Here is a 13,844-nt window from a genome sequence, read left to right as displayed (position 1 = left end):
ACCGCGAGAGCGGCTGGGAACCCGATGGAGCAGCCACTGGGTCGGGCGTCCCCTCAGTCATGTCCCCCTTGTCGGTGGCCCGAGCCGAGAGCCCACAGTAGGAAGGTTCCCACCGCGAGACTACCCTGCAGCTCGTGAGGGGGTTTCCGTGGGGCGGTACCTGGACGCTCCTGGGAAGCGCCGGGGGAGGGTCCTAGCTCGCGCCCCGCCCACTCCGCGGGCCAAGATGGGAGGGCCCAGTGACGGCCCCTCCCCTTTGCCCAAGCGCCGGAGTCTGGTCGAGCTAGGCTAGAAGCCGGCTGTCAGTCTCCGTGTAGCCGCAGCCGCCAGGCACCGTGGAGCTGGGGCCCCCTTTCGCTTGGGAGTTTTGTGGTCGCATCGGGTCAGCGGTGACATCCCAAAGGGCAGGCCCGGCAGCCGCCATGGTGGCCAAGGATTATCCCTTCTACCTCACTGTCAAGAGAGCGAACTGCAGCCTGGAGGTACCCCCGGCCAGCAGTCCAGCCAAGGACGCTGAGGTAGGGCCCCCACCTGGACTTCTCCGATCTTTCTCGATCTCTTTCTCTCGGCTCTCTCCCTATGTCACTGTCTCCGTTTTCATCTTTCATTTTGTGCGTTCCTCCCTTTTCTTTCTCCACCTCTCATACACTCTCTCTCTCTAACTCTCGGTCTCTCGGTCTCTCTGCCTCCCTTCTCAATGGATCAAGAGTGAGCCACCTCCTCTTTCCCTACCTCTCTTCCTCCCAGCCTAAGGGCATCAGCCTCTTTGCCCTTGCCTTTCTCTTGCATCCTGCAGGGCTCTTAGACTGTCAATCAAATTGGCAGGACTTTCTCCTACCGCATCAACTGGCTCTGTTGTCAGGAAGAGCTACCTTTTTAAGCACAGGTTTCCTCTTGCCAGGGTTGGGGGGTTGGGGGACATTGTTGAAGACCCTTTGGGACGTCTCACCTGTCAGCCTCAGGCTTGCAGCTGTTTGGCAGCAAAAACAGAGCACAGCACCTCTGCTTGTCATCTATGGCCAGTGGGCGTCATTCAGCTGGGGGTCTGGGAGCTAAATGAGTAATTTGAGGGTCTCCCACATGGATTCTGAAAGTGGATTAAGCTCTTTGGGGGCAGTGGAAAGCTGTTTCGGAACACTGGAAACATTTCTCTTTCTGAGAACTTTCCTGTGCCTTGAGGGTGATGTGAGGGAGCGCTCCTAACTTGTGTTTAGTCTGCCTTTTCCTCCTGTGTGTTCTGTCACTGGCAGAAATGCTCACTGGCCTTAAAGGCTGAGTTCAGCTGGCAGGGAAAGTGTTCCTCTTTCTTTGAGGGTCTTAGCAAATAAGGTTGCTTTCATTAGACTGCACCTTTGCTGTGGCTAAGCTGCAAGTGGAACCCACAGGACCCAGATCATCATTTCCGCTGGTGTGTGTCTAGGAGATCTCCACTCTGCCTCACCACAACTGGGAAAGTCTGGGGGCAGGTGTGCATCCGGCCTTATCACAGTGTTCTTGGGGGTCCACCCACCCTTGAGTCTGCTCAGCTGTGTGCACTTGGTTCACTGAATTATATATATTCAGGAGGATAGCATCAAAAATTCATTGCCTCAAACAAGAGCTGCTCCAAGCTGACAAGACTCCAGACTTGGATTGTAATCAGCTTTCTGTAAGCTGAGTGCAGACTGACTTCTCACTCCCATTCCCACCCCACACCTCAGTTCAGTTTTATATTTTCACAAAGGGTTTTTGTTCCCAGCAGCTGTGGAAGTGTGATGGCTTTAGTGGCGTTTGGACTTAAATAAATTTGACAGGACAGCACCTGCATAGAATTCAGGTTATTCGGACTTGGGATGGATATATGATTTTTTAATGAGAACTTCATAATTTAATGAATGTAGGAGCAGTGAAGCTAGTGTCCCCTCAAACTGCTTTTTGGTGTTAGCAAAGCATAACCTCATTGAATTAGTAAATCGAATTAGGTCAAAGAAAAGAACAGTGAGAAGAACTCTGGACTCTGACTGGTCCCTTCCTGCTATCACTTAGTCCTGTATTTTGAGTGGTTTGGCTAAAGGCTTAGGTAAAACACATCTGCTTAACCTTTTCTTATCCTTGTTCTTAGAGTATAAATATGTCTGTATATCACAAATGTGGTAAGAGAAATGTATCACCAGGAGTTCCCATTGTGGCTCAGTGGTTAGCAAATCCAACTAAGAACCATGAGGTTGTAGGTTCGATCCCTGGCCTTGCTCAGTGGGTTAAGGATCCAGCATTGCTGTGAGCTGTGGTGTAGGTCACAGACTCTGCTTGGGTCCCATGTTGCTATGGCTCTGGCACAGGCCAGTGGCTACAGCTCCGATTAGACCCCTAGCCTGGGAACCTCCATATGCCACAGGTGCAGCCCTAGAAAAGAAAAGAAAAAAAAAAAGGTATCACTAGATGTCAAATATTAATTTTCTTCATGGTAGCTGGAGCCAGATTATAAAATGTGACTTATTTTATGGGAATGTCGTGGTGTGGGAGTAAAGATGGGATAGGAACAGTTTCTGAAGTAGTAAATATTTTTCAGATATCACCTTTGAGGATTTTTCCCCCTAGAGTTTAAGTCAGAGTAGAATTCTCTCTTATGCTGTATATATTATATATATCTTGAGTCAGAGGTGTTCAGCCCAGTACATCTCCAAACTTCATTAATCCGACATATCGCTTCCTGATAATGGCGCTAGGCAAAGTTGGAAAAAGAAACCTAAGTGATTTGGGGGCTGGTTTTCTGTTTCATTATCAGCTGAAAAGACAGTCAACTATTGTAGGCCTCACTTCTCCATAAGCAGTCAACTAAAATATATTTGCTACCAGCAGGTGTCGTCAGCACTTGTGTTTAAAAAAGCATACACTGGCCTTTTGAAAAACATGATTATATGCTTGTTTATAAGCTAGGCAATAACTGCTAATTCCTATGAAAGTAATTTTTAAAGATCATTTTCTTTGGAGAAAGAATGTGGTTATGATAAAAAAAAGAAGAAGAAGAACAAGAAAAACAGAGAGAGAGAGAAGAAATGGCCTATCCAAAGTCCTTTTTGACCTTCAAGGGCAGTTGAAGCAAAGCACTTCCCCGTCAGACGTGTACTGGCCCATCCTTCAAAATTTGCTATGACGAATACAGTGGGCACCGTGCTGTACGGGCAAGTGCCTTGTAGCGTTTGTTCCTGTCCTTGCAGCAGGAGTGCTGGGCAGGGCCACTTAGGGAAAGACTTGTGGGGAAGAACTGAATGTCACTGATGTGCATTTGATACTTTACCCTTGAGTAAAAATGTGCGACAATAAACATTCTCTTAAAAGTAAATCGTAACAAAATTTCTCCTCAGGGTTTCAATGCTTTGTACATTTTTAAATTTCAATGATAGTTTTAAGTGGCAGAAAAACATGGTATATTTTATAATTTTATTTTCTTAAATTTTCTATTTTTAACATTAAAATTGCTCTACCTAGATTCTGATATCAAAGCAATATGGCTCCTTACTCTAGTAGTTCTTATGACACAGATATATGAGTTGGGTTATAAATGTTTAATTTTAATACCTGTAACCAGCTAGATCCTTCTGGCTCTAATCGTTAATGGCGACATCTAAGGGGCTTAGTTCATTTCAGTCCTTAGCGCTCGACTTTTAGAAACATGGTATCACATGAGCGTCATTAAGCTTATTTCTTCTGATTCATTACTGCAGGTTTGCTCAATTGATCTGTTTTTATATTTATTGGGTCCTTGTTTTCCATGCCAGGAAGAACTGGTTCTTCTAGGTAGTGTCCACTTAAGATTGGTGCTCTGTACACCTGACCAAGTCAATCAAAGAAAAGTTGGTAGTGCTAATGAATTATACTGATTCCAAGTTAAAAGTCACTGTTTTCCTGTGGTGAGGTTTTCTTTTAGAGAAAGAAGCCTCAAAAGTATATGTTGTCTAAGGATGGTGGAGTCTGATGAGATTTTAAGAGTTTGGGGTCCATTTAATGACAATACAAAGTAATGTTTCTGTTTTCTTCCTAGAATAGATCTAATTATGTGATGGACATCTTACTTTTGCTTTTAAGATTCACTATCTCAGATGTTGGTCAAGATTGGGCCAGATGTAGTTAGTGGTGTTTGTGGTGATTGCCTTTGTCTCTCTTGTATATGCCTCTGACTGGTCTCTTTGTAAGTGTTCTAACTTTGACTCAGCCAATAGCCTAATGCAGAACCTTGAAATGACCTAGAAATGATGGAATTCTATTCTTTTGCTAAGTACCGCATCTAGTGTCTCACTTCAGAACCCAGTCTCTTGGAAGGTTAACATAAAGCATGTATTATTCTCCCCACTTTATGAATAAAGATATTTGGGGGAAGTGACTGGCAAAAGTTACTAAAAAAATCAGCAGCTGAGCCAAGACCCAATGCTTGGTTTTCTGATGAATTTAGTCTAGCACTTAATACCAGTGTACTTTATGCCATCTAAAGGTGTTTACCTCTGTGAAGGGGGGAGGCAAAACAATAGATGTGTAAAATACTTTGAGATATTTTCTTTTCAATGTATCATCTTTATTAATTGAGGAGGTACCTTTCAAGCTTCAGTTCTAAAGGGCAAGGTGAACTCTATGCCCCACCATAATTTATGCTCCAGTCGGTCCACATGTGTATTTGAAATATATGTACCTGAAGCTGTATTCCTTACTGGCCAACAGGAGAGCTAAAGGGGTTAGCTGATTTCCAGTTATTTATACATTTCTTAGAATTTGTATCCTGTGGTGTTAAACTGACCATATGTACAACTAACTACTTGGAAATAGTTCCAAGGGATTACAGCAGTTAGAATCTTGGGATTTTAGAGTTCCCGTTGTGGTGCAGCGGAAACAAATCCGACTAGGGACCATGAGGTTGCAGTTTCAATCCCTGGCCTCGCTCAGTGGGTTAAGGATCTGGCATTCCCATGAGCTGTGGTGTAGGTTGCACACTCGGCTTGGGTCCTGCATTGCTGTGGCTGTGGTGTAGGCCAGCAGCTGTAGCTTCAATTGGACCCCTAGCCTGGGAACCTCCATATGCCGTAGATGGGACCCTAAAAAACAAAAGAAAAAAAAAAGGAATCCTGGGATTTCATCACATAATCAAATAGATTCCACAAATCATGTGACCTCAGATGTTGCTAGATGGAGAGCAACGTGGGTGGTAAAGGGCTATCACTTGTTGATAGGATCTGAGTATGGTCATTGGCCATGATTCTGAGGCTTGTTGAAATAGGTGGGCATTTTAGGGGTCTTTGCCCTCCAGGATGCACATGAACTAGGAATAAGTTTATTAGAGAAACATATGTTGACATGCACCTTTGAGGCTGTTTAGGGTGTCAGCTACTGAATAAGACTGCCTAGGTTCATGCCATCTCCAGCTGCTAGTGATAGGGCCTTAGACAATCTACTGTGCTTTTCTCAAAGCCCTGGTTTCCTCAGTGCTAAAATGGGCATGATGATAGATGATTCATGTACAGTGCTTAGCACATAGTAAGTGCTCAATAAGTATCACCATCAAGTCCTCTGCATCTCAGAAAGATTCCTAAAACAATTTTTAAAAACATGATCACCATCCTAATTTCCTGGATGCTATTTTATACACATCAGTGCAACAGAGGTCTTCCTGTAAGTCCTCTAATCATCCTTAAAACAATCCTTTGAGGGTGGTGTAAATGCTCTTTTTTGTAGAGGAAACTGAGGCTTAGAGCTGGATAGTGGCCTTTCCAGGATGGCTGAGCTGGGAGGTGGAGGAGCCAATACTCACACCCCAGTCTGACCCTGAAATCTGTATTTTCCCAACCACATCATGTTGCCTCTAAATGACTAAATCACTGGTCTCTTCACCACAGAGCACGTGAAGGGTGAACCCGCCTGCTGGAGCAAATTGCCTTATTGCCATTTTTTCCTGAGTATCTGGACAGGAGACCCCACCATTAGTCACTTCTCTGGCAGCCACTTCATAGAATGGCTGTGACCCACAGGAGGGGGTTTGCAAGCCTTCATTTGGGAGGGTTTTGGTAACTTCCGTTTTGTGCTTCTCAAGACCAAGGAGCTGGTCTTTGGCAGAATTCTGCATGCTCAGCGCTGTGGAGGTGACACTGTTAGTGCTGCAATTAGTCATTTTGCTTATCTACATTAACCACCAGCCTTCCACATAAACCAATAACTAGAAGCCCCTGACCGCCATCTGGATATTTGCAAATTGTGTCATTTTTCTCAGGACACTTTGTGATTGCCTATAAAATCCTGGACCGGTGCCACTGTTTTCATAACAAATGAATGAAAATAAATTACTGGTCCTATCCTAATTTTGCAAAGTCCTATGTACATATAATTGTTATTAATGGCATGTGTGTATCTGAAAGGGCTCCTTCTTTTGTGATGTGTGCACTCAGTTGCCTTCCATAATTTGTTAGCCTGGTAATGGGTATGGGTCTCACACAAAATGAGGAAATTTCTGTGATTGCATTGCCATTTTTCTTTGTTGTGTTGGCTCATGGAACATTAGGAATGAAGGCCAAAGGTTTCTAATGCCTTTCAGTTTTTATGAATTGAGGTCAGTTATTAGCTTAGAAAAGGTTATGGCACAAATTAATCAAGAAAGTTTTCCAGGAGTTCCCGTCGTGGCGCAGTGGTTAACGAATCCGACTAGGAACCATGAGGTTGCTGGTTCGGTCCCTGCCCTTGCTCAGTGGGTTAACGATCCGGCGTTGCCGTGAGCTGTGGTGTAGGTTGCAGACGCGGCTCGGATCCCGCATTGCTGTGGCTCTGGCGTAGGCCGGTGGCTACAGCTCCGATTCAACCCCTAGCCTGGGAACCTCCATATGCTGTGGGAGCGGCCCAAGAAATAGCAACAACAACAACAACAACAAAAAATCGGAGAAAAGAGAGCATTGTTAAAAAAAAAAAAAAGAAAAAAAAAGAAAGTTTTCCAAACCTTTGGCTGGAAAAAGAGTGGGTCTTTTTAAGTCTAGAAATGCTTGTGTCCAACCTTCTGTGTTTGGGAAATTGCATCCTTTTGTAGGAAGGTAGCTGATTATTAGTAAACTCAATTAATTGGAGCTGAACCAGAAACCTTAACGGTAAGTTCACTGGACTTTTTTTTTCTTTTTCTGGCTCTTAAGATGAGGAGGAAAGGAGTAGCAAAACATGCTTTTTTTCCGGGGATTTATGAAACAAACAAACAAAACCAGCCTCCAGGAAATGACCCAGGGTGATTGTGTTAGAGAATCTCAGGGTGGGAAAGACCTATTGAGAACATGGAGCTCAGTTCTTGTCCACTGCTGGATCCATTCGATCTCTCATTCAACACTTCCAGGAACCTTCTAAGGCTGTTCACTCCATCTTTGTTTAGTGTGAATCATAAGAAAATCCTCTCTTAATGATAATGTTGCTTTCTGGAGCTGAATATTATGCAATAATACTTCTTCATGTCTTATCCCCTTAAATATTTGAAAACTTTCCCTACTTCACACGTGTGCATGAGCACACCTGTGCATACACACACACTTAACACACACACACACACACACACACACACTTCTCCCAGGAGCTTGTCTTCTCCTGGATGGACATTCTGGTTCCTCTAACTTTTCTAAATAGGACATAATGCCCAATCTCTTTCTCTTCCTTTGTTGTTTTCTATTGGACCTCCTCAGTGTGCCTGGAAATCTTGAGTATTGATCAGCCTAAAGACCCTGTATCAACAAACAAGATTTATGTTTAAGGTGCTTCCTTAGACAAGGGAAGTAGACTAATACATTGAGAAGGATTTTTGAAATTAATGATTAATCTTTGTCTTATAAATAATTTACACAGATGTAACATTCCAAATGTCCAGACAGATGGGCAAAAGACAGTAATAGGCATTTCACACACAAGGAACTATGAAAGTAACTGTTTTAAAAAGTTCACTCTAGGAGATCCTGCCATGGCTCAGGAGTTAGTGAACCCAACTAGCATTCATACGGACACGGGTTCAAACCCTAGCCTTGCTCAGTGGGTTGAGGATCCGGCATTGCTGTGAGCTGTGGTGTAGGTTGCAGACATGGCTTGGATCCTCCATTGCTGTGGCTGTGGCATAGGCAGGTGGCTTCAGCTCCAATTGGACCCCTGGCCTGGAAACCTCCATATGCTGTGGGTATGGCCCTAAAAAGACAAAAAAAAAAAAAAGTTCACTCTAGTAGAAATTATAGAAATTAAAAAGGCGGATAATTACTAGATGCTACTTCATACCCAATTGATGTCACAAATATTTTAGAACTTTGTTTTGGCCATGCCCACAGCATGTAGAGGTTCCCCAGGCCAGCAATTGAACCCAGGTAACAGCAGCAACCCAAACCACTACAATAACCTGCTATGCTACAAGAGAACTCCACAAATAATTTAAAGACATAATAAAACCCAAAGCTGAACATGTTGCAGAAGAATAAAATACTTCTGTGTGGAATGAGGGGACTTCTCAGTACAAATTACTAATTTTTTTTTTCTTTCTTTTTAGGGCCACATCCACGACACATGGAACTTCCCAGGCTACAGGTTAAATCGGAGCTGTGGCTGCTGGCCTATACCACAGCAACACAGGATCCGAGCTGTATCTGCAAGCTACACCACAGCTCATGGCAACACTGGATCCTTAACCTACTGAGCAAGGCTACGGATCAAACCTGCATCCTCATGGATGCTAGTCAGATTCTTTAACCACTGAGCCATGACAGGAACTCCCTCAGTGCAAATTAAAGGATAAATATGTTTCAGATCTTCAAACCCAGTCTTCCAGCTCTTGGGAGGAAAGCTGCATGTCCAAAGTTGTTCATTACGGCATTATTTGAAATACTATTCATGTTTTATGTTTATGCATTTTATAGGTTTCAAAGTGCTTTTAGATTCTTTGCCTCACCTGAGTATAATTATCCTCATTTTAAACATAAGACTCCCAGGAGTCAGAGAGGTTCAGTGTTTTTCCCAGGATCACACAGCTGGGAATGGTAGACTGAAGCTTGAAGTCAGACTGTCTGATTCCAGCCTAGCATCTTTTCCTACTCATTCCTAACAACCAGAAGAGCCAGTAATCTCTGACCTGTAATGAGGGAATGGCTCCACGTACTGTGGCCAATAAGTAGCAAATGGAAATACCTGGTGTTCCTGGAAAAAATAAAGAGGCTAAAAGTTGAGCATAATTATATACATGATGTAACCTATTTAAATATATGTATGAACATGGGCTGTAGAGAGGTGGGGGAAGGGATATTTCAATCACAGCACCCCCCTTTCTTTGTCATTGTCATCACTATAGCAGTGCCACCCAGTATTCAAATAACAATTATTTTCACATGCATTCTCTCCCAGATTCAGAGAGATTAGGAGGCAGGGCTGAAATATTGGTCCCTCCTTGCCTAGTCTTGACTTCTTGGCATACCAGTCGTGTTCCTGAGTGCGATTGGTGTAAGCAGCACTGTCTAGGGCTTGTTCAAAGTGAATGCCATTAAATTTATCCTGAACATTGCATGCAGTGACCTCACCTGGGGGCCAATGGACTTGTGGACCCTTCCCTGGTCTGCACTGCTACAGATCCAAGTGCAAGATATTTCTTTATATTTGATATGAGATGCCTGTTAGAATAAACAAAAAGCCCACAAAGAACAGATAGATACAAACTTCTGTACATGTAGAGGACATCCCTTCTCAGCTCTAATTTGCATCAGAGGTGATAATTAAATGGTAAAAACAAATAGAGCATTTCCCCCAGGGTATTGTTTCCATAGATACCACTAGACATTGGCAACCTGACTGAATTAAGTAAAACTGAGAGCATAAGTTAGGACCTTGGGGAAAAAAAAAATGAAATGTTTATCAGGTGCCGTAAATTGTGAGATTTAGAAGTTTGGTGTCTTGCTGGATAAAGAAGCAGCAGAAGGGAGAAAGGAACTAGCCAGTGGGTAGAGAGATGGAGTTGGGTCTGATGGCCAGGGAGCCTAAGTGATAAGGTTTCCCTCTGTCCTTTCTAGACCTGATACAAGGCCGATGCAAGCTCCTTTCTCAAGTGTGTTATCTTATATTGAAATGCTAACATTTCATAATCCCCAAGTGACGCAAGCGGGTCAAGAACAACTCCAGGCAAATGCAGAGAAGATAATTAAAGGTCACTGGCGAAGACAGTGTTCTTCTTTTTAACTTCACAGAAGTGGGGGAAGGGTGTGGGTGGCCCATCTGTATCCTGTTAGGTTTTTGGCAGCCTTGGTTCATTTTCTCACACCTCATCAGCAATCTTCCTTACTGGTTGGTGATTGCCTGGGTGCTTCTGGGTGTGGTCTTACAGAAGGGGTCTGAAACCGCTGTAAAGAAGGAAATAGACTGAAGGGGGAAAAAATAATGCTAGCTTAAGTGTCAACCACAGATGCACCGTAAAGAGTCTCTGCCTTCCGCCTCAGCTGTTTGATGAAGCCTTCTCAGAGAGCTTTGAAAGAAAGAGCATCAGAAAAGACACCTGCTTTTCCCTCGTTAGTCTCTAAATGTTTTATGCCCAGGCTTTAACAGTTTAGAAGAGTGGGCTTTGTTCTGGCTTACCATCGAGGACTCTTTGCTTCAGATGACTCTTAAATGCTCATCTGAATTTCTTTAGGAGTGACTATTTCTAAACTGGTTCTTTCAAAAGTTTTACTGCTAGCTGGGGACAGGGTGCGAGTAGGCTAAGCTTTTTGGAACATCTTTGTTTCTGAATGAGTGGACTGGGTTAGATCATTATTTCCCAGGAGATGGGTTTCATACCACTTGTGCTAGCTCAAATAATATCGAACAGGGTGACACAGAGATAAGACAAAACAATTTTGAATCACTTGCCCTTTCCAATTTTTTTCTGATCCTTCTCATTTTGTCAAGGAGAAAGTCTCACTTTGCAGCGAGTGTGTCTTTCGTACCTCTCTCTCCCTTGCTAATTTCCCTTTTTAACAAAGCACAGGCCTCAGGAAGGCAAGAGTCTGTGACAAAAATTTAACAATAGGGTTCATTTTTTAATTTCTATTTATGGTAGGTGATAGTGATTTTCTGTGTAGAGCGGTGATAGAGTTTGTTTTTGCAATAAGCTTAAGTAAAAAAGTGCATAATGTAAGGAGACATTATGTAACAACTCAGGTGATATGTACATAGGGCAAAAAAATTGCGGTGTTGGTACCAAAAGTTTGGGAACAGGGCATTAGGCGTGTCCTGAGGCCTTTCTAGGATTAGAACTCTGACAAAATTTCCCAAGTTTGGGCACAGCCACTTACAACTAAACTTGAAATTTGAACTATGAGTATAGGACCCAGATTTCAGGTATTAAGATTTTTAAATAGATAAAAGTGGTTTTAACGTTACATAGAAATTTATGAAGGACTAGTTGTTAGCCAATTAAAAAAATAAAACTAGACTTTTTTTTTTTTTGGTCTTTTTAGGGCTACACCTAAGGCAAATGGAGGTGCCCAGGCTACGGGTCGAATTGGAGCTGTAGCTCCCAGCTTACGCCACAGCAGTGCGGGATCTGAGCTGAGCCGTGTCTGCAACCTACACCAAAGCTCATGGCCACGCCGGATCCTTAACCCACTGAGCAAGGCCAAGGATCCAACCTGCATCCTCATGGATACTAGTCAGATTCACAACGGGAACTCTCAAAACTAGACTTCTAAGAACAAAATCTTTTTTTTCTTTTTTCTTTTTTTTTGCTATTTCTTGGGCTGCTCCCACGGCATATGGAGGTTCCCAGGCTAGGGGTTGAATCGGAGCTGCAGCCACGGCCTACGCCAGAGCCACAGCAACACGGGATCCGAGCCGCGTCTGCAACCTACACCACAACTCATGGCAACGCCGGATCATTAACCCACTGAGCAAGGGCAGGGACTGAACCCGCAACCTCATGGTTCCTAGTCGGATTCGTTAACCACTGCGCCACGACAGGAACTCCAAAATCTTTTTTTTCTTTTCAAAACTTCAAAGTTCCAACGTTCCAGCTGAAACCATGTAACCCATCTTCTTCCTTTTCCAGTTCACCCCAAGGGAAGGATTTAGCACAAGGGCGTTTAATTTGGGGCAGCCATAGAGTGTAGTGGTTAGAAGCTTGGATTTGAGAGTTGGACTGAGCTGAGTTTGAATCCCAAAGTCAGTTACTTATGAGCCAAGAGACCTTAGGCCATTAACTCCTCCTCTAAGCCCCAGTTTGCTAATGTATAAAATGAGAACTTCCAAGGGAATTGTGAGGATGAATGGGCATGCAAGTGCTGCACAGACTGTTAGCTGCAGCGGCATCTGTTTTGCATGTGCACTGGTGGAGCAGAAGCTAGAGATGGTCATCCCTGTCAAGTGTCTGCTGGGAGGTCATGCCTTCCTTTTAGGAAACACCCACCCAGTTTCCCAGGGATCAGAGTTGGCACTGGGCATCCTTTTTTTTTTTTTTTTTGAAAAAACAAAAGATGTTTCAAGTACATTGGCAAGCTTCACATTCATTCTGACGGGTAGGATGAAAAAATATGGTGTAGTTTTTTTAGTGTTCCCGTAATGACTCTCCCACAGGGTTAAAGAGCTCTGGGTGGAGAGGCGCCCTGCTCACCGGAGATGAGGAGTGTGTCCTTGAGGCCAGCGTCTAGCTGACACTTGTCATCCGCGAAATTTATCCATGTTCCAACTGCAGACACAGACCCAGGGAAGGTGAGGAGGATTAGGTTGCTTTGGGAGTTCTTCATGTGCTATTCATCAGCAGCACACTTTCATTATAAATAGATCCATTGTTAGAAATGTGGGGAAACAAAAAAAGAAAAAAAAAAAGGAGTTCCTATTATGGCACAGTAGAAACAAATCCAACTAGGAACCATGAGGTTTCAGGTTCGATCCCTGGCCTCGCTCAGTGGGTGTTGCCATGAGCTGTGGTGTAGGTCACAGATGCGGCTTGGATCCTGCATCGGTGTTGTTGCTGTTCCTCTGGCATAGGCTGGCAGCTGTAGCTCCGATTAGACCCCTAGCCTGGGAAGCTCCATATGCCGTGGGTGCAGCCCCAAAAAGCAAAAAAAAAAGGAAAAGAAAAGGAAATGTGGGGAAACGCCATAGAATGGTGACTCTGAGCTGGTGAAGAGTTGGACAACTCAAAATGACTCCCAGTGCTCTTTGATTGTCAGTAAATATTTATTGAGACCAGACTCTGCCAAGGTCCCCCCTCCCCAGTTTAAAGAAGAGAAATGCATGCTTTTTGCCCTCAGGGAACTTTTCCTTGAGTTTGGTGAAGTCATTCACAAGTGTAAAATACAGATAGTGATTGTCAATCAGCAGAAAGGGGAGTTTGGCAGGCTGGGATGGGGGTCGTCCAGTGAACCCCCTGGTGATGGATGCTGATATGCCCATCCCCAGGCCTGCCCTTAACACTCATATGGCACCTGTGCACCTGGCTAGATGCTCTAAGATGCTGGGGGAGGATGCAAGAGGGGCTCCATCTCTTTTTGACAACATTAGAAGAATTAAACCTGGGTCAGGTGTGGAAGACTGGCTTCTCTGCTTCGAGAAAATTGCTAGGATCTGTGAGTAGGTAGATAGGGGCCCTGGCAGCATATAGTTTATTTAATAGCAATTTGAGAGGTTTTGCAGGGTCAGGTGGCCCCTGCCACCTCTCTGCATAGCCCTGCTTTGTAAATTCAGGAGTAGCCCAGAGCCTGGCTCCTAAATGGTGAGGCAGAAGGTAGGAGCTCCTAGCTGGTAAATGAGCCTTCCCCAACCCCTGACAGTGCTAGAGGATTTGGGGAAATCTTTGTCAAGTTTGACCCTCAGTGGTGTCCCAAAGGAACCCTTCCCTCTATAGCTGGCCCTGCAAGAAAACT

At 44.0% G+C, this 13,844-nt stretch overlaps 1 protein-coding gene across 7 annotated transcripts in view; it reads left to right on the top strand.

The window, feature by feature from the left end:
• Positions 1-13,844, top strand: part of ARHGEF3 (Rho guanine nucleotide exchange factor 3) — a 341,554-nt gene that overhangs the window by 266,651 nt on the left and 61,059 nt on the right. The window contains exon 1 of one of the 7 annotated variants that reach the window (XM_047777317.1): positions 277-518. The exons of the other annotated variants lie outside the window; for them this stretch is intronic. Coding sequence (XP_047633273.1) covers positions 423-518 — 96 coding nt within the window. The 5' untranslated portion in view covers positions 277-422. Of the gene's footprint in view, positions 1-276; positions 519-13,844 lie in introns of those variants that run through there. 7 annotated transcript variants of the gene reach the window in all.

This window comes from Phacochoerus africanus, chromosome 1, assembly GCF_016906955.1.
Source record: "Phacochoerus africanus isolate WHEZ1 chromosome 1, ROS_Pafr_v1, whole genome shotgun sequence".
Taxonomy (NCBI): domain Eukaryota; kingdom Metazoa; phylum Chordata; class Mammalia; order Artiodactyla; family Suidae; genus Phacochoerus; species Phacochoerus africanus.
The sequence above is the reverse complement of the archived record's forward strand: the minus strand, read 5'-3'. Positions and strand labels throughout refer to the sequence as shown.